This window comes from Manacus vitellinus, unplaced genomic scaffold (genome assembly GCF_001715985.3).
Source record: "Manacus vitellinus isolate BGI_N305 unplaced genomic scaffold, ASM171598v3 scaffold_27_pilon, whole genome shotgun sequence".
NCBI lineage: Eukaryota > Metazoa > Chordata > Aves > Passeriformes > Pipridae > Manacus > Manacus vitellinus.
Window position 1 is genome coordinate 1,471,725 of NW_021940039.1, and position 20,044 is coordinate 1,491,768.

The window sequence follows — 20,044 nt, forward strand, 5'->3', positions numbered from 1 at the left end:
GGTCACAGCCCGGCCGCACCACGGACGACTCTCCCAGCGGCAGATCCGCCGGCAGCACGGCTTCTGCATCCACCTGCAGGTCTTCCAGGCAGCCCACAAAGCCCTGCTGGCTCCGTGTGTTGTTGGCCACTGAATCCTCAGCACCTCCAACATAGAGGCTGGAGAAGGCCCGTGGGCTCTGGGCAGTGCCAGGCGGGACAGGGGCGCTCTGCAGGCACACCCCTGCCTCACAAGAGTCATGCCAGAGCCTCAGCTCCACGGCGCTGTGCACCACAACCTCCACCTTGTGCCACTGGCCATCATCCACTCTGGGCCCCTGCAGGAGCAGCGGGTACCCCACATCCTCCCTCTTCAGCTCTGCGTGCAGAACACCCTCCCAGAGCTCCAGGAACAGGAACTCTGCTCCGTGGCCCCGGTAAAGGAGCACAGCACTGGGCAGGGTGGTGCGGAAGCGCAGGGACACGCTGGGCAGCCGCTCTCCTCCTGCCGCCCTCCCGCTCTCATTGCCCCCGGGCAGCTCAACGAGGAGATACCCTCTGGAAGCAAAGGAAAACGTCGTTGGAGTCGAGCACGTGGCATCAGAGAAGCCAGGCTGGCACTGGCACAGGTGGCCGTGGCTCTCGGCTTGGTAGGTGGGGATGCACAAGGCCTCGTTTTGGCAGTCGTGGGTCTGGCACCCAGTGAGCTTCACAGAGCAGTTCTTCCCTCCCCAGACAGTGCCATCCTGGCCAGGGGCACAGTGGCAGAAATAGTCAGCAATGCCATCCTCACAGACAGCTCCGTTCTTGCAGGGCCCCTCCTCACACTCATTGATGTTCACAGCACATTCCACACCTGCAGGAGAGACAGAGAGACAGGATCTCACTGCAGGCACTGAGACCATTCCCAGAGCCAGCCCAGCACAGCCCTCAGCGCTCCCAGAGCCACCAAAGAGCCCCACACTCGCTGCTCCTGGTGGGAGAGCAGGAAAACCAAACTTCTGTGTCCTCCCAGGTGCTATTTCCAGAGCTCTGGCCTGGCAGCCACAGCACCCACAGCCTGCTGTGCTCTCCCAAGCTCAACCACCACAGGGAGTCAACGTGCAGAGGGGATTAAAGGAACAAAACAGCACAGACGAGGATTTTATGCTTTTTTCTTACTAGATTTGGTATGTTGAAACTCCAGTTAACTCTACAGATCTGACTGGAGCATGTTCCAGGCACAGTGTTGCAGACAGTGTTAAAATAGGAAGTTACTGGAAAGCCTTGGATTAAAAAATTCAAATTCCAAGATGACCCACCAGTTGTAAAACTCAACAAACTGAATTCCTAATCACACAACAGACAAATCATGCTCCACAGGCACTCTGCCATGCTTGCACTAAGCTGACTTCAGTTCTGCCCAGTCCTGCAGAAGGAGGCTGGGGGAGGTCCTGCACTGCAGCTCTGCCTCCTCAAGGCACGTGGATCCCAATGAGGCCCAAGTAAATTACAGGCCATTACCCCAAATCTGGTTAATGAAGATCTGCTGTCATTTTCCTGAGCACCCCCAGACTGACAGAAGAGCCCTTCTGAAGCAGTTCACTTTATCTAGCTCATAACGTTGGTTTTCACTAATCTTCAGAGACAGTCCCACAGATAAACCAAGCATGGATTATCCCAATCTAATAGCATTACACCCGGATCCAGCCAGCAAGCACAACCAGGGCAGCAGGAAGAAAAAGAAGGAATTCACACACAAAGGAGGGGAATCAAAACACAAAGGACATTTGTAAAGAAAAGCCACTAGACAGAATATGCATGTCAAAGAGATTACAGAGTTGGCTGGGGGAGAGAGATGAGGGGAGATGGGGCATTGGGAGCACTGGAGCTGGACCTGATGTGTGATTAAAAATAAAAATTCAGCAAAGATACAGGCTTCTTGAATATTTGCAGGGATGGTTTATCCCCTCACAGGCAGAACTGCCCCCATGATAGTCCTGCTGTCTGTCCAAGCTGCTCCCTCTGTCAGCCCCAGTGAGGGTGCTGGTACCAGTGAGAGCTCTGCAGAGAGGGGAGAGCTCCAAACTGTTCGTGCCAGTGTAGGGACACAACACTGTGCAGCTCTGAGAAGCACTGAAAGGGAAGTGCAAGGCTGGAGTAATTCAGCACTTCCCAGCTATGCCAGAGCTGTTCTGCAGGCAACATTATCCTGAGACATTGCTCTCTACTGATGTGAGCTAGAAGAGAACTGCTCTGCAGTGCCTGTGGAAAAGCACTGAATTTGGACACTATCATCTGCCTGGAAGAAGAGCTCTGCTCAGATTCAGAGTTGCTGACACTACCCCAGCACAGCCCTTTTGCCCTGGCTGTTAATGCTGGGCTTGCTCAGCACACAGAGCCCAGGCTGTGAGCTGACCTGTAAAGCAAACAGCAGGGACTGAAGATTGCAGCACAAAGCTAAGGAAATGTGTGGGAATAAATGGAGTACACGAGACATCACTGGGCCTGGAAAAATCCCATCTTGGGAGAAGACACAAAGACTTCAATTGCAACTGAGACAAATCAGTAGAACCACGTGGAGTGGGTTTCTTGGAGGGCTCTCCAGACTGCAGGAGGCAAGTCTGCAGTCAGATTTAGGGGAGAGGCTGTTGAATAAGGAAAGACAGGTTTGGTACAGTCCCAACCCCTGGAGATGCTGCTGGTTCAGATCAGAGCTGCTGATATTTACCGGGGCAAGGAGGGGTCTGGATAACAAAAGGAGAGATGCCGTGAATTTTTGCATTTCTGAGAGGGCTGGGAGGAGGGGAGAGGCCCATTTTGCCATTCCACATTCCCAGCCTGCCCAGGAGCTCTCAGGTTGTGCAGCAGCAGCAGCACCTGCCTGGGCTGTCCCCAGCACACCCCTGTGGGGTGAGTGCTCCACACCGGGTGGCAAATTAGTCCCCAGGGCGAGTGCACAACCCCAGGCTGGTGGCTAATTAAACACCCAGCTTTCCCATGGGATGCAGCTGCTCTGAGCTCTTAGATTATCTGTTTGAAGGGAGTGGAAAGCAGAAGCTGTACACACTGCTGCTCAACATCATGGCTTGCAAACAGGCACAGGAGATGTTCAGCAGCAGAGGGGGCAGCTTTTCCTCGAGAGCCAAAACCACCAGCATCATCTTTGTCCCTGTCCCTGTCTGTGCCAGCACACAGCCAGCCTTCCCAGGCTAGCTCCAAACAACCCCTCCTGCATTCCTGCTCTCCTAGGAGCCAGGGCAGTGCCAGAGTTGAATTTAGAGCAGTTTTTAAAACAAACTGATAACAAAGGAGACTGTGCAAGAGTTTGAAAAATGTGGCTAACACCAATTCTTTTCCTGGAAGTCAATGTTACCCCTTGCTGAACAGTTACCTGGAGCTACAGCACTACAGGTTCCAAAAGTACAGATCATTTCCTGGATATCCATTATTCCAGTCTTCTCCAAGACATGGACAGATGTGTCTTTGCAGACACACTGGGAATGAGATATTAAGAAGCTGTTCAAAACCAATTTGTTTCTCTAAGTATAGGATAGGCATCCCTTTTTAGGTATATTTGAAAAAATAAAAGGGGAGGGCACAACTCAGTCTGACAAAAGCAAGTTACTCTCCCGTAGTCCCCTGTGTTCCCTCTAAATTTCTTAGCTCGAATGTTTATTGTTGTTTGAACCATCACTAGTAAGAACAATGTTGCCAATCTGCTTCATTACATCATTAGGAGACTTTAAAATGTTTAATGAGTTCCTTATCTAGTTAAAGACTAACAATAGCAAACCAGTGGAACTTGTTATCTGAAAATCAGACAAGTGGTATTTAAAAGGCTGCTATCTGGAGACAAGGATTCCAAACATCCCAGTTAATTCCAGTGTTTGAGGGAACAGTCCCAAGCCAACAACTCACAGGGGCTGGGTCAGAAACCCTCAGAAGTGGCTGAGCTCTCACCGTATATTCAAATACAAATCCTTCCCCACATTCCAAGTGGTCCCGCTGTGGTGGGAACAGTTCCTAGGTGCAAGTGGGATTAAAGCCCTGAATGGAGTGATTTACTGGCTGCCATTAATCAGCAGAGGTTCATTGTATGCAGTGTAAGAATCATACACCTCAACAGATACATCAAATGTTAAAAGAATAAGCACACACGAAGGGAAATATCCTAATTTTGCTGCCAGATACCAAAAAACCTTGAAGGACAAGGTCTGTTCCTTGAGACACGGGGTTCAGCGGGGCTGCCCGGCCGGCACCGCCTCGCCTGCTCCAGGAGGCAGCTGAATTCCTAACGACCTCTCCCTGCTGCATCCTAATTAGGGACTGTATTATTATTATCGAAAGAAAAAAGGAGAGGAGGGGGAGAGGGGGCAGAGAGAGAGAATTAGCCGCAACAAACGGCCCCGACACAATTAGATTTGCACAATTACTGCCATTTCCATGGCAACCCCTCTCTGCCCGCTCTCGTGCCCCAGGAGGTGGGGAAGGGCACGGGTCGGCAAAGGGCAAAAACTACTCCTCAAACAGGCAGCCCCAAACCATGGAGGGGAAAAGGAAAGCTGCGAAGACACCTGTAAATAGCACAGCTAAGGTTGCACGGACCTGCCCGGGGTACCCGTGTGCCTGCACCGCCCCCGGAGCCCACAGCCTGGGAGCAGCCCGGGATGGATCCCTGGATACTGCACGGCCCGGCAGAGCTGCAGCCCAGGCACTGCCGAGCTGGGCCCCTGCCACAAGGACACTCCTTGCCCTGAAGTTTCCAAAACAAAACTTTAGGTCTCTTCAAAATCAAAACATTCTTCCCTTCCAATCAATCCCTGTTCCTCCTCCTGCCTCCAGCCCCCACGGAGCCCCATCCACCCCCTGCCCCGGGCAGGCACACAGAGCAGGACACGGCGAGCCCAGCCCGGAGCTGTTACCTGCGAGCAGAACAATTCCCTTCAGGATCACGCCAATCAGCGCAGATTCCATGGCCGACTCCTTGTGGACATTGGTGACAGTCAAGGGGAAAAAATGGGGGTGAATGGGGGGAGGGATCACAAAACAGGCTGGACCGACAGGGCAGGACGTGTGGAGGTGCTGCCGTCAGACGAGAAGGGATTGGAGATGAAGCAGCGGCTGGAGCAGAGCCCTGCACTGCGCCAGGTCTAATCCAGCCCGGCCCTGACCCTCCCAGCTGGCCCCTGGCCGTGCTGACACCAGGAATGTGTGCTCCCAGCTCTGCCCTGCAGTGCCCACAGCCTCCAGAGCAAAGAGCCAAGACACAACCTCTGGCCCTCGCTGCCTCCCAGGTGAATCTGCCAAATTCCATGAACAAGGCCAAAAGATGGATTTTTCTTTTTATAGGCTAAGCCAAAAAGCTGCATTTCCACCATTGTGCAATATCTAAACCACAGGAACAAGGAGAGCTCCAAATGCAGAGTGAACCTGGGCCCTGCTGCACATTCAGAACTGACTCAGTCGGGACCATCCCACAGTTTTCCTCCTCCCTGTGCCCTGTTCCATGGATTTGTGAGCACAGGCATTTCCACAGTATATCACAGAGAAAAGGCTCAGGTTTTAATGACCACGATCTGTTTCTCTGCAGTCAAACTGGACAGAAGGAAATTCCCTGTGTTAAACTGACTGTACTGGTTTAGACATGGCACTGCAGAATCAAAACTCTTTTTCCTCATTAACAACCTTATCGAAGTAGTTGTTCCAGTCTCCTTTTTTTCCTCTAGGGTTCTGTTTAGGATTTTTTTTTAAATATAGTTACTTTCATATTATAAAATTCCTGGAGGCAGAATTGTACTTCTGCATTGTAAGGACCCAGAGAAGTCTCCTGTTTCTGTAAAGAAATGTTATCTGGGAGCTTTTCCCCAAACTTGGAGTCTCTGTTAGTATCCATGTCAGGTCCAAGCAAACAAAACTCCCACATGTCAAGCTCTGGAATCTGCATTAGCAGTATCACTAAGATATTAAAAGAAAGCATTCCAACAACTCATGTAGCTATTGCAGTTCCTTAATTTCACTCAATCGAAACATGCCAGTCAATTCTAGAGATATTTTAAGTGGGAGGGATATAGTGAGTGTTTGTTTGGAGTCAAAACTCCTCAGAGAGCCACATCTGGGTCCTGTGCACGCCCAGACCTGTCCCAACACACATTTGGAGCACTATCTCAAATAGCCACTGAGACTCTTCTGTTGTTGAGGAGAAAACAAATGGGCAGCTGTGCCCATTCAGCCACTACTGCAACAACAAAATGTAACAACTGTGCAGACTGGAAAACATTAAATCCCCTAAAAAAGACCCGTATTTTGGTCCGTACACCCACACATCTCTATTTCCACACCCACAGGCCCCCAGCACGGCCCCTGCTCTCACCTGGCCCTGCACAGCAGGCTCTGGCTGCAGCACACTCTGCTCAGAGGGGCTGATTGCCATGGAGCTGGGATCCAGCAGGGAGAAGCCGTGTGGAACGGGAGGGAAGCGGGGGAGTCTCACCCAGGGCTGCCTGGCTCCCTTCAGCTATATTTACCGAAAGGGATTTGGTTGAAGGGGGAACAGGCCTCTAATCTCTTTACTATCTTAACCTTTTAGCTGCCCTTGCTGTAGAGGCAATGTCTCTAAAACAAATCTGACATCAAGAAATACCTGCACAAAAAAAATTAAATCTATCCAAAGGTGGTGAGAAGGAAGAAGCATCTCCCATTTATTTCCTGACCCATGACCCAGGAATTCAAGCCCATTTGATCTGGGCTGGCACCCTCACAGAGTCACCATTTATAGCTGCTGCACAGAAGGTTTCTACTTCTTTAAGGAGACAAAGACACGGTGGCTGAACAAAGTCAGATGGTCAATAAGCACTCCAATTACACCAGGACACAGTCACACCACAGCACCCCAGTGCTCATCAAAGTGCTCCTGTGCCTCAGCCATGGGCAGAAAGGCTCAGAATGTGCCATGATCACAAGGTGCCACTGCCAGGGTGGGATGTGAGTGGTGGGAATGCTGTGCTCTGGGAATGCCACGCTCTGGGAATGCTGTGCTCGTCCCCCTCACTGGGGCTGGGCTCAGGACACTGCCTTCCTGAACACAGTTTTGGCAGGAGTGCAAATACGAGGCCATCTGGAAGTTTTTTAAAGAGTGGATGATCCAAACTCCACTTCTGTGGTTACATTCTTACAGGTTAAAAATGTCAATTTTTGCCCATGTCAAATGGAGGGACCTTTTCCCTGTCCTGGCCTAAACTACTGCCTAGTAAAGATGTGATGGACTGAAACTGTTCCTATGAATAAAGAATTCATTTTGTTGGACATTTTTTCCCCTAAAAGACAGACTTTTCCTAATATGTTTTTTTGACCACAGTTGACATAATTTCCAAGACCATGCAAGATTCAGTCTCCTTCACACTTCATTTAGTGCCCATGCAATCTTTTGATTCATTCCATCCTCTCAGGGTACACAAATCCTCTGCTCAAGCACAGACTGTGTGCTGAACAGACTCTTCAGGACCTGTCATGTCGTTCTCTGAGGAATGAGGCACCGCTTTTGCAACAACCACATTTCAGAGAGAAGGCTCATCTCCCCGCCTGCCATAGCCTCAGCACCGAGGCAGTTAATTGGCAAAGAATTTCTCCTGACTTGCATTGTTATCCCAACACTCCCCAAATTCCTCAGACTGAAGGCACAAACACAGAGCAGGAACCCCTGCTGCCCCAAGAAAGCATTCTTCATCAGAGTAGCAAGTTCACTTTAATCAGCGGAGGCAGCTTAAGCCCAAGTTCATGGCAGATCTAAGCTGCCACAGAAATGTGTTTTGAAGAGAAACATTATGGGAAGCTTCACAAAGTTGTTCTGTGATCCTAATATGAAGTAATAAGCTGTTTACCCAGCATGACTGTACTGGGATTAATTGACAAAGGAGGGGAGATTAATTGCTATTATTTCCCTGTCAGCTTCACTCCTCCACACGCACTCACTGATCTCACAGGCTGCTCCTGCCTTTCGCTGTGTTAATGTGTCAGAACTACCTCAGCTGAGACAAAGTCCTTTACCAAGAGCAATATCCAGAACAGCAACCTGCTTCTAATCCCCTTCAAGTACTAATGAACCCAAATTTGATGCAACAGAATGAACTCTAGTGCTCCTTTGCCCATCATCCCATGTTTCTGTCAGCTTTTCTGCCCATGAGCACACTAAGAATTGGAATGGATTAAACAGATCTGCAGCTTGGCAAAGCACAATGAAATCCTGAGCTCTGTGAGGGTGCTGGGGCACTAGAGGAGGAAAAGAGAACAGGGCACAGATGTGAGTGGGAATTCTGACAAGAAGGATAAACTTCAAACCATCTTTCTGGACAAGATCTCAGCTCACAAGAACAGCATTGTAACTGCCCGAGAAAGCAGCGATAAAGAGCTTAGGTAAAAGCTGCTTTTCAAAGGCCTCATCTACAAAAGCAAATTTTTCTTGGCCTGGCCTGAATTGGCAAATGAGATAGGCCAGAAAACCCCACAAAGAATTCAGCCCACTTACAGAAGGTGTTAACTAGGAGCTGATTTTAGATTCTGGGAATGAAAGTAATAGGCCTTCCCAGGAAAGAGCTGGGCAGGATTAAACCAACACAGCTCAACCACTGCAACCACAGAAGGAAAACAGAAAACTTTCCCATGCAATAAAGGCCTGAGACAGTCTCTGGAATGCTGCTACCTGCCGTTGCAAGTTAAGGGACAAGGTTTTCTTCTGGCATCAAGTTTTCCTCTTTCCCACGAGATGGCAGCCTGGTAACACTGTGGAAAGGTTGCCCTCACCTCAAATAGAGAAATACAGACCATGCTGGGGATCACCTTTCTTATAAACTACTTTGGTTTCTATTGCCCAGAGTTTACATATGGAATTTCAAGATGCAGAGGACTGAGAAGGAATATTTTACACTAAGAAGATGTTTAGTACCACCCCACAGAGCTGACGTGCAATATTCACCGTCCCCCAGGTTCTCAACCTGAAAACTGAACCCTCAGGGTCAGGCAGGGCATTTGGGTAAGAATCCAGACTCCCCATCCCCTTGTAAACAGAGAAGGCTTCCTTTGCTCACATCACAAAGACCTTTTGACCTCCTAACATAGCAGATTACTGCCTTCAGCCAAAAATGGCTGGCTCTTATCATCCAGGGGTGTTGGGGAATGGAGATGTTTTACAGATGTTTATGTGCTGGTGAGCCAATCTGCTACACCAGGAGTTCCTGACAACTAGAATGTTAAGCACCCTTTTTTATTTTAAAGTTGCTTTTGTTCACCAGGTCAATATGTGCATTGGAAAACCCCACAGCTCTCCCAGGGAACTTTCACTCCAGGATACAGATGTCCCAGATACTCTGATCTTAGACTATTTCATAGTTGATCTCCAGACCTAGTCCATGGCCTATCAAGTTATTTGCCCACAATCACACAGCTTTCCTGTGGCATTTGAGCCCTGACCTGCAGACATCCCACTCCCACAGTCCATGGGAGCCCTGCCCAGCTGCCCAGGCTGGAATCCTGCAGCCAGGCAGCAGTGCAGCAGCTCAGAACGAGCCAAACTGAAGGACCTGACTGCAGCCCCCCCTTCCCCAGCATTACCTGAATAACCAGGCAGGCAGTGGCAGAGGAAGCCATTCACAAGGTCCTGGCAGAGCCCTCCATTCTGGCAGGGCTGGGATTCACACTCATCAATGTTGGTAAAGCAGGTCTCCCCTGGAAAGTGGAAACACAAAGAGGCATCTGAGGTGCACTCCTGCAGCAGGGAGGGAAAGGATCTGAATGACAATGGCAGTCATCATTTTTTGCACTTCTTTTCTGTCACTTGAAAATGCAAAAGAATTTCTTGAGCTGCAGGATGTCCCTGCAGACAGTGGCACACAGGCACCACCACTGAAACAATGGGAGAAAATGAAGTGTGGAATGATTTTCCAGTGTCAAGCACTGGCAAGGTCTGAACTTCTGAACCATTCTCATCTGTGCCATAGTGGACCAAACACTCATTTTTGTCTCATAAAATAACAAAGTATTACTGTTTATGCTTTCCCACCAGGGAATTTCCCCAGCTGTTAAATCCAGCCTTTTACACATATCTATAATCCAGGAAAAGGGTGATATTTCAGTGGAACATCCACAAAGCTCCTAGCTCCAAGAGCACAATATCAAGAAACCCCTGTCTCCCACTCTGATTATACAGTTGCTGTCATGAGAGCTGTCTCATCAAGGAAACGCTCCAGGGAATTAGCTTCCTCTGATGAGGAATTTCACAGATATCCCCCAGGGATGAATTCTGCCATATGCATGAGAGATTGACAAAGGGAAACCACCCTGGCACCTGCACAGCCTGAGGGTGTTCACTGAAGCACTGGGGAGTGCACAGGCTGCTGCCTCAGCCCAGAGACAGGCTTGGGCAGAGAATGACACCCAGCTCTCTGCAGTATATTCTGCACTACACTCCCACAGCAGGGAGAGCAGCGTGTTCCTCATGCATCAGGCTGCCACCCTCTCCCAAGTACCAGTGGTTTTAGGCACAGATTTGCCCACTGCCATCTCCTCAAACCCCACAGCAGTGTGTGGGTGGCCATTCCCTGTGCAGCTCACCTGTGAAGCCCGGCTGGCAGCGGCACAGGAACCCCTCGGCCTGGCTGGGGCTGAAGGTGCTGGGGAAGTCGGGCTGTGTCCCATAGTAGGCTGGGTTGGAGCGCTCCAGGCACTCGCCCCCGTTGTGACAGGGCTCTGTCTCACACTCATCCACATCCTCCTCACAGTCCTGCCCCGTGTAACCTGCCAGGAGACCCGTGTCAGCACCAGGCACAGCTTCACTGCAACCCACCTCCCAAACCCCGGGGCTGCCTTTTGGGCTGGTCTGCAAAGGGCAGCAGTGCAGCCCCCCTGCCCATCAGGCCCCCTGCTCAGACCCCCCTAGCCCATCAGGCCCCCTGCCCAGGCAGCCCCCTCTGCCCAGCAGCCCCCTTGCCCCAGCAGCCCCCTGCCCAGCAGCCCCCCTGCCCAGCAGCCCCCCTGCCCCAGGCTGTGCAGTGTGATCATTAACTCTTTGCCTCAGCACAGCAATGAAGCCCACGCTGGCCCTCCCTGTGCCCACCTGGCCAGCAGGCACAGCTGTAGTGGTTGATGCCCTCCAGGCACGTGGCACTGTTGAGGCAGGGGTTGGAGGCACACTCCAGGATGTCCAGCTCACAGTGGTCCCCCTCGAAGCCTGTGTCACTGCAGTCACAGTGGTACCTGTGGGCACCAAACACAGCAAGGCATCAGCTCTTCCTTGGACTGCAAAGCCCTGTGTGAGGAAAGGGCAAAAGGAGCTCAGCTGGCACTGCTCAAACCCAGTTGTGTTCACAGCTTACCCATGGAAAAGTAAATTCAGACACACAGGTATGCTCTCAGCATTGCCTTTGCTGTTCATGCTCTGCAAATCATTTCCTTTTGTATCTGTTCCTCCCTTCTTTAAACACCCCACGAGTTCTGCTGCTGGGAGGGAGCTTCTCCCAGTAACAGCCACAAATCACTGTTAGTGCCACTGGGATGTACAAAACGCTAAATCCAATTCCCCCCCAGATTTCTGCCCTGGTGTCTAACTGCCCACCCATCCCTGGTTCCTCACCTGTTCACAAGGTCCTGGCAGGTGCCGTTGTGCTGGCAGGGCTGGCTCTCACACTCATCCACGTCCACCTCGCAGTGCATTCCCTGGTACCCTGGAGCACAGGTGCAGGTGTAGAACCCGACGTGGTCACTGCACAGGGCCCCGTTCTGGCAGGGCTCCGAAGCACATTCATCTATTTCAGCCTCACAGTTCACCCCTGAGTCACAAAACAGAGAAAGGGTTGGGTTAGAAATCCAGGAACGTGCATTTGTGCTGCCTGGAATTGTGAGATGGGGTCACAGGAACCATGTTATGAACCCAAACTGGCTACCAGAGTGATCTGTTCTAATTTTGCCATAGAATATTTGGGAGCTCAGGAACAGTACATGATTCTTACAAACTAAGGACCTTTAATTTTTATTTGCTAACAAAATAATTTTGGACTTTAGTCTTCCATCAGAACTAAAACTAGTTTCCAGTATTGGTAAAGCTTTAGTCTCTCTCATTCAGGTTTGCTGAAGCAGCCAATCAGTCAGCACTTCCCAAATAACATCCATTTTCTGAGTAAGCCATAAAATCTTGATCTTGCACACAGCTCTTGTGAGGTTTATGACACCTGCTTTGGTATCTTATCACACTATATTCCACCTCTGAGTTGCCCGTGGCCTGGCATCACCTCCAAACCTTCCTCACTCCAGTGGCACCTGCCAATCCATCTAATCTGCCCTTCTTGGCAAAGGCTCCCCACAGAGTGGACATGGCCATCCTAATCCTGGCGGAATGTGGGCCCCCTAATCTGCTGCTTCAACCCCCTCCATACCCACACTAAACTTCCTTCACCCAAATTCCAGCTGCAAGCACCAGGATCAACATGGTCTTGCCAGCCAATGGTGCTGGAACTTCTGGGTGAAGCACTAATTCACAAGGCAAAGCCTCATATTTGACATCAGAATAATCTGGAGCACAAGCTCCTCCAGCTGCCTGGGTCATTTTATCACTTCTTGGCAGGGGAATCCCACAATCCTGAACTGAGGATTCAGCCTAAAGATAAAAAAAGAACCTGACTTGCAAAGACAGAATTTTACTTGATACACAAAATCACCAGTAACCTGAAGGCCCACACAGAAACTCGGCCTTTTTTCTCCTTCATCTCTGTTAATTTTTATCAGAGGGTGAGTCAGCACCAGGGACTGCATTCCCAATGTTGTAACTTCTCCTCATTCCACTGGTAATCAGCAGCATTCCTGCACAGCAACCCAACTCCTTAAACACTTCAGTCTGAATGGGAGGAAGGCTGAGAAAGTTCATGTGCGAGGTGGTACCAGGCAGAGTGGGCACATTCCAGCCCCTTCCACTCTGATAAGCAGGGCTGGGGGAAGGAGAGCCCCCCTGCCTCCCTCACAGATAACCCCACCTGTGGATTCCTCCCTGAGCCACATTAGCACAGATGCATAAAACAGAGATACTTATGTCACGTGCCAAATACACGTTTGCCAGGCATGAAAGAATTGGAAATCTCCAACTAAAAGTCACTTTATTCCAAAAAACAACTACTTCCCTCGGAAAAATCCTGCTAGACAGGACAAAGAACTAGAGGGCAGGTAGGCAGAGATAAATTATACCTGTAAACAGTAATATCCATTTCCTGATGTTTATGTATATCTCCTTTAATTTCATTCTGAGAACTAATTACACTACTTTATATGTAGTACTCAAGTCTCAGACAGTCCACCCACTTCCACTCTTGGATCCATGTCTCTCAACATCCACAAGATCCATGGAAATCAAAGCCTCAACTATTGCCTGGAAGCCAAAACAAGCCATGCACCATTTTTTCACACACAGCACCAAACACTCCAGAAATACAAGTTGTGCAGCAGAGATGGAGTCTCACAGCTGTAAAACAACAGCATCTCAGGCTGTCACCAACACCCCAGGACACCTCAGCAGGAGGCCACTGTGGAACTGCAGGAGCAGGGAGATGTGCCCTGACCCTGGGCAGTGGGTGGGCAGTGCCTGTGTCCCTGTTCCCAGCCCCAGGCAGTGGGTGAGTGCCTGTGTCCCTGGTCCTTGTGCCCCATTCCCATCCCCAGCAGTCCCTGTACCCCATCCCCACCCCCGGCAATCCCTGTGCCCCATGCCCATCCCTCCTGTGCCCCTCCTGTCCGTCCCTGTGCCCTCCCACCCCCATCCGTCCCTGTGCCCCCCCTGTCCGTCCGGTCCCCTCCCACCCCGTACCGGTGTAGCCGGGCGGGCAGCGGCACTCGTAGTGGTCCATGTGGTTGAGGCAGGTGGCGTTGTGGCGGCAGGGCCGGGACGCGCACTCGTCGATGTCGATCTCGCAGTGGTAGCCCTGGTAGCCGGGCACGCAGAAGCAGCTGTACTCGCCCGGGCCGTCCCTGCAGATCGCGCCGTTGCGGCAGGGCCCCGAGGCGCACTCGTCCGTGTCCTGCTCGCAGGTGGCCCCGGTGAAGCCGGGCGGGCAGAGGCAGGAGAAGCCCCCCGTGCCCTCGACACACGTGCCGTTGTTGAGGCAGGGCTGGCTGGAGCACTGGGCGCTCTCGGGGTGGCAGCCTGCCCCACTCGGTCCCGGCTGGCATCGACAGCTGTACCCGCTGTCTCTGTCCAAGCATTCCCAGCGGGGGTCAGGGCAAGGGCTGCTCTCACACCGGTCAGAGTGGTCACAGGCGGTACCTGTGGGCCCGGGCTCACACACACACGTGTACTCCAGGAGCCCTGGAGTCGGGGTGCAGCTCATGTGGGCAGGACAGTCATGTTTGGTGCAAGCATCATACAGGAGTTCACAATCTCTGCCCACGTAGGCTACAGGCTCCACGGGGCAGGTGCACTGGTAACCCTCTTCCAGATCCTGACAGCTCCCACCGTTCTCACAGGGGGATGAGGAACAGCCACTGTCATTTTCTGAGTATGAAGTTCCTGTTGAGAAAAGACTTTTTGTCAGTCAGCATTTGTAGCTCTAAAGAAAAAAGTTCTGCTGATCACCACATACAACTCAGAGATTGACCACCTACATTCCACACTCCAAGGGGTTGTTCCAGCCATGAGCTGAGAAGGATATTGGAGAATCAAACATTTACTGTAAATCAGACAACATAACAGGCCTTTGTGCGGTGGCAATCAGGAATTTCTTGCCAAGTTGTGTGAGTAGGTACCTGCTTTTTTAGGAGACACTCACAAACCAACTATTTCACTTGTGCTTATTCATCCATGAGTCACTTTGAGAGCGGTGACACGCATCACCTTAAATCCACTCACAAGATTAACTTCGTGTAAAATTCCATTACCCCTTTCACTGGCAGGGCACAGCACTGGTGCCTGGAAATCCAGAGGCAGGATGGGCTGAGGTACTGGCTGTGGCTCTGAATGTCCCAGAGGCTCCTTCTGGGGTTACAATTTTTTCTCAGCTAATCCACCAGTGATTTGAAGATGCTCCCATAAATTATCCAACCCAAACTCCGAAGGGACACATTTCACACAGTCTCTGATTCCATCAAGCTGCTCAGTTTGATACCACTGGTCCTCACCTCTCCCCATGTCAGACATGTATATTCACACAGCAGGAAATCTTTAGGTGTTACAGCAAAGCAGAGCAGAGACTGATGAGATTCACTGATGGCATTTTAGATCCAAACTCTTAGTGCCTGCCGAGCCAAAACACCAGTCTAATAACTGGAAGTAATGCTGAGACCAGATTCCCCTAAATCTGGGAGCATTTGGATGTGATCAGTTAATTCACACCGAGCCACAACGCCCTGCTGTCCCCACAATGAGAGTGTTTAAAAGGCTCTTGCCCCATTAAGCAACTCCACCGTCCAGAAATGCGATGGGACATGCCCACTGAACTGCAAATTTAGTTCATACAAATGAGATTACACCGGATACATGATATTAAAAAAAGACAAAAAAGTGTTCAATGTAGGTATTTCTCAATGGAGCAGAATGGAAGAATAGGAGGAATCCTCATTTCTTTTCCAAAAGAAATTCTAAATTCACTTTGTGAAACAAGGGGCAGATTGGTCAAAGGGCAGGACAGCCCAGGGGACAGGAGATAGTGGCCATGATATCAGAATTAGGATATATGTCCTGGACTCAATGACACAATAAGCACTTTGCAAGACAAAAACCAACCAAACATAGTATAAAGGGATGAAGGCAGTGAAAAAGGAGAACTTCTCCCTCCACAAAGGCAGCAGTCATTAGCACCTCATCCCACTGCAGCTTTCTGAGATCAGAGGTTTTCATTCTGCTCAATTCCAGGATAAATGAGAGAGAAGCTGTGCAGTAGAGATATCCCAGCCTGATTCCTGCAGAAGTGTTAGGAAACATCCAAACTTGGAAGTAACTCTGCAAACGGCCATAGTGCAGATGTTTGAAAATGCCTGTGAAAATCGGCCTCAAAGCAGAGATGAAGCTCATGAAGGAGCAAACTGAGAAACTGCTACTGCTCCTGGGGAGACAATCCCAACTTCCCTGGCACTGGAAGTCAAGCCATCCCTAGAAGTCTTTGTGTAAGCAGCTCTTCACCCTTTCTGCTGCTTTCTCTATGTACCCAGGCAGTGAGGGGTCTGGGACACCCCCAGAGCTGCAGGGGTAGAGCAGGCAGGTATCCCACAGCACCCCCAGCTCCCCTGGCTGTGTCACTGCTTCCTGAGGAATGTTGTTTTTCCATGCCATGCTCCCTGCTAAGGCTGTGCCAGGATCACACCCCACAGCTCGGCTCCTCAGCTGACCTTACACATTCTCTCACTGCTGCCTCATTATCCCAGCCCAATTTTGGTCATGTTTGCCTTGCTCTGGTGCACCTTCGACACCCCCAGTAGTCAGTCTGTGTCAGTGGCTTCCCATCAATCTGCTCCAGCAGCTCCTCAGCGCTTTGTACCTGAAGGTGGAGGCACCGACTTCAGGGCCTGAAAGGGATTTATTGGAGACTCGGGTTTACAAAAGCCTGCCCCTGCCCTGACCTCCCCCAAATTCCTCCCACCAAGAGACCGTAGGGTCTCTAAGTCTTCTTTTAAGAGGCTGTGCTGTGGGGGAGGGAGGGTGCTCAGGGATTTGGGCAGCCCTTTCTCTTCCCAGCATCATCTCCATGGCCCACCCCTGCCGTCCCCTCTCATGTGATGCTGGGGAGAGCTGCTGAGCACTGCACTGTCCAGCAATCCCATTATTCTGCCATCAACCCTTTTATTCTCAGATTCCCAGTCAGGCAGAAAACAAGGATGACGGAATCTGCCTGGAATCTCTGTGGCAATTAGAGAGGAAGCCCAGGAAACTATTCGCAAAAGAGCTTTCCTAGGCAGGAGCTGTGAGCCTTTGTGTGCTTAATGAGTGCCCGCCCCAGCCTGCACTTTGCACGGCCCAGGAGCAGGGCTGGGCATGGAAAAGGAGCCCCGGTGCGGGGCACGTTGGGAAGGAGCTGCAGCACATCCACCTGCACAGACATCCCCATTTCAACAGCCCCACCAGGCACTGCAGGGAGCCAGGCTGTGTTTGACCGACTCCGAGGAGGTTTCAGGCACATCAACAGCACCAGCTCCAAGATTATCACACACTCCCCTGTATCCAGGTCGCCTGTACTAATAGGGAATATTTCCCAAGGGCAAACCGTGCCCCTGTGTGAATGTATTCTAACCCTAATACTCCTTCTGTGGCAGTGCTAAACTTCTGGTTTGAGAAAGAGCCCAGACGATAATATTTTAGCTCTGATTTTGTTATTTTCAACCATCAGTCCAAGGACATGCAACAATTCCTCTCAATTTTGGAATAGATTATTATATAAATTGAATAACACATGAATATGCACCAAATGCTAATAAGAAAAAAATGAATAAATTAGCTTTTCTTGCTGCAGATCAGACTACACTGTTTCATGAACACAGTGAAAATTGGGGTAAAGAAATCACTGAATGACAAGAGTTTATAGTTTTCCACAAAAGCAGTTGTTGCTGGATTAACAATGACATTCAGGATTTTTCCTTTATGTTTCACAAGAAAAATATGGATTAGTGATGTCTGTAAGGGAAAAAACCATTAAAAGTATATTAGAGTCATCCTATCCTGCAACCCTACTCTGAAATGAAACTGGAGGAGGCTACAGCTTCTTTGAAGAACCCATTCCAGGCATTTAGGGGTGGATTAGGAGGAACTTCAAAGGCTAACAGAGTCCCATATAAAGCATTCATTGAACTCTGCCAGGACAGGTCTGGTTTTACACTTTAAAGGTAGCTGACAAAGATTTTCCTAAACCATGAGGTTTGTGACCTTTTGTAACACTTTAAGGCAAACAAGCTGCATTACCAGGCTCTGTTTTAATAACTGACTTCAACAATCTTATACTTTAGACCTTCAGTGTATGATCTTATCAAAGGGCAGTTGCAACAGTGAGTTTTCTGAGCACAAGAAGAGAAATCAGAAATTCATGAGAAGTTGGGTAATTACTTCACTGCCCAGAGATGCTGCTTTAGCATTACTCACTGCCTTCTGTTCTGGGGTCTGCTTTTCACAGGTTTGTTTTTCCGAAGTCTTGGGTAACTCTGGCAGAGGATGGATGCCCTCAGGCTGGGCACACACCTGACCCCGTGGAAGCTGCTCAGTGCTGCACTGATAACTACCTTAAAGGTGTCTGAATGGCCACTTAAAATTCCAACGGGGAAGTGGCAGCATGAGGGTTATCAACCCAGAGATTACCTTGTTTCCACTCCGAAGGCCAAAAAAAAATCTAAAGCAGAGGCGAGGGGACCTACTGACAGTGCCCATCCCCAATCCCTGCTCATGCACGTGCCCTGCACCGGGTGAGAAATGGAACTGTACCATCCCCTCTGCTCAGTCACAGACACGGCTCCCAGGACAGTCAGGACACCAGAATTTTATTTTCTGGCCTCACAAAACCTTAGCGTGAGCTTGGGCAAGGCAGATCCACTTAGAGTAGAAAGAGGCTTTCCTTCAGGTGTATCTCACCTGCCCTGCTCACCACAACAACTGAAAAAGCCCCAGTGTAGAGCCAAGAGGTGAGAAGAGCAGGATCCTCAGAGCACCACAGGTCCCAACTGCACCACAGTGACAGTGAGCTCCAGGGTCTCCCAGTGCCCAGGCTGTGGGTGCTCAAAGCCCCCCCGGGCAGGTCTCCCTGTGCTCCTGCTGCTCACCCAGCACATCTCCCCCTGCACACACAGCCCGAGGCCAAGGGGACGAGGGAACCCCTCCACCAGAGGGGATTCAGAGCAACACAACCACTAAATAAACTCAGAATAAAGGAATGGCAAGAGTTGGGTCTCCATGACAACAGGAAGGCATGTGCTTATATTAGTAAATCCCTGCTGACCTCTGCTGATCTTTCCCTATCCTGGTCAGTGTAAAGGATTAGTGAAAGGGTTCACACTTTGACCTGTTCCCAGGATCCACACAACCAGGAAAGAACACTGGACAGGCCTGGCAAGGGGCCTTCATGTTCACCCTCTCTCTTCCCAGCCCTGCTCAGTTGGGAAGGACAGCTATGGAAGGGAAAGGCAGGAGAAAATCAAATCCTTCTCTGGGAAGTACCTTCCCTGTACCTGTCCAGGGAGGGGATAAGGCCTCTTCAGGTGGCTTTACACATCCCTAGGGCTTTACAAGCCCCATTTCCTCCCTGACACATAGAGATTAAACCCTTTCTTCTCAGACCTCAGCAAAGCACCTGCTCAGAAATCAAGGCCCTGAAACTCTCTGAGACTGCTGACGAGCTCCCGACTGCTAATAACTGATATTTCACCTCAAACATTCTGTAACCTGCATTCCCTGTCCTGGTTAACACAGCAACAAGCACTTGTGACTGCTGCTTTAACAGCAGGCTTTTCTATTAAGCCTCAGAAAATGGGATGTGGGTTGGGAAACTTTCCAAAATACCAACATTTGATCACATCCACTATGGCCCTGAGCAGCAGCAGCAGCTTCCCACCATCACCAGCCCTCAGCAGCCCATGGAGTAACTCTGTGACTCTGGGGCCCAGAGCCAAGTTCTTCCTGCCCATTTTTTTAAAAGGAAGAAAGGACACTGAGATATATCTGCTAAACATCATCCTTACCATCTCGGGTTATCAGCTTATCAGACCTGACAATTTATGTGGAGATAGGTGTGGCACACCGACCAAAAAACCCAAACCCTGAAAACAAAGATTAGCTAATCCAAAAGCAGTGTTGGCAACCAGCAGGCAGTCCTTCTAAAACAATACAGAGTGAATGGATGCCAGGGATCCCAGCAATGCCAAGAGTGTCTTTCAGAAAAGTCACTTTAAAAAAAGCCTCACTTTTCATGGCTTTGATGTCTTCTGTAGAGTTCTGGGAGATTAAACACACAGGCCCAGTATCTCAGCCAACTATCACTTTGGATACTAATTTGAAGAGCTCTCGTGACACCCCTGCACACGGGTCAGATGGCAGTTTTAGACAGATATTGTGCATTCATCACTTCCCAGACAGTTTCTGACTTTGT

General features: G+C 50.2%; 1 protein-coding gene across 2 annotated transcripts in view; it reads right to left on the reverse strand.

Annotated features, from left to right (window-relative positions):
- Nucleotides 1-20,044, reverse strand: part of CRB2 (crumbs cell polarity complex component 2) — a 52,319-nt gene that overhangs the window by 7,186 nt on the left and 25,089 nt on the right. For both annotated transcript variants that reach the window (XM_029960558.1, XM_029960557.1), the window contains exons 3-8: nucleotides 13,798-14,496; nucleotides 11,581-11,776; nucleotides 11,065-11,204; nucleotides 10,563-10,745; nucleotides 9,564-9,677; nucleotides 1-834 (exon numbers count right to left, since the gene is read on the reverse strand). The exon at nucleotides 1-834 is cut by the window's left edge and continues 177 nt beyond it. In XM_029960558.1, the coding sequence (XP_029816418.1) occupies nucleotides 1-834; nucleotides 9,564-9,677; nucleotides 10,563-10,745; nucleotides 11,065-11,204; nucleotides 11,581-11,776; nucleotides 13,798-14,317 (1,987 nt within the window). In that variant the 5' untranslated portion in view covers nucleotides 14,318-14,496. The remainder of the gene's footprint in view (nucleotides 835-9,563; nucleotides 9,678-10,562; nucleotides 10,746-11,064; nucleotides 11,205-11,580; nucleotides 11,777-13,797; nucleotides 14,497-20,044) is intronic.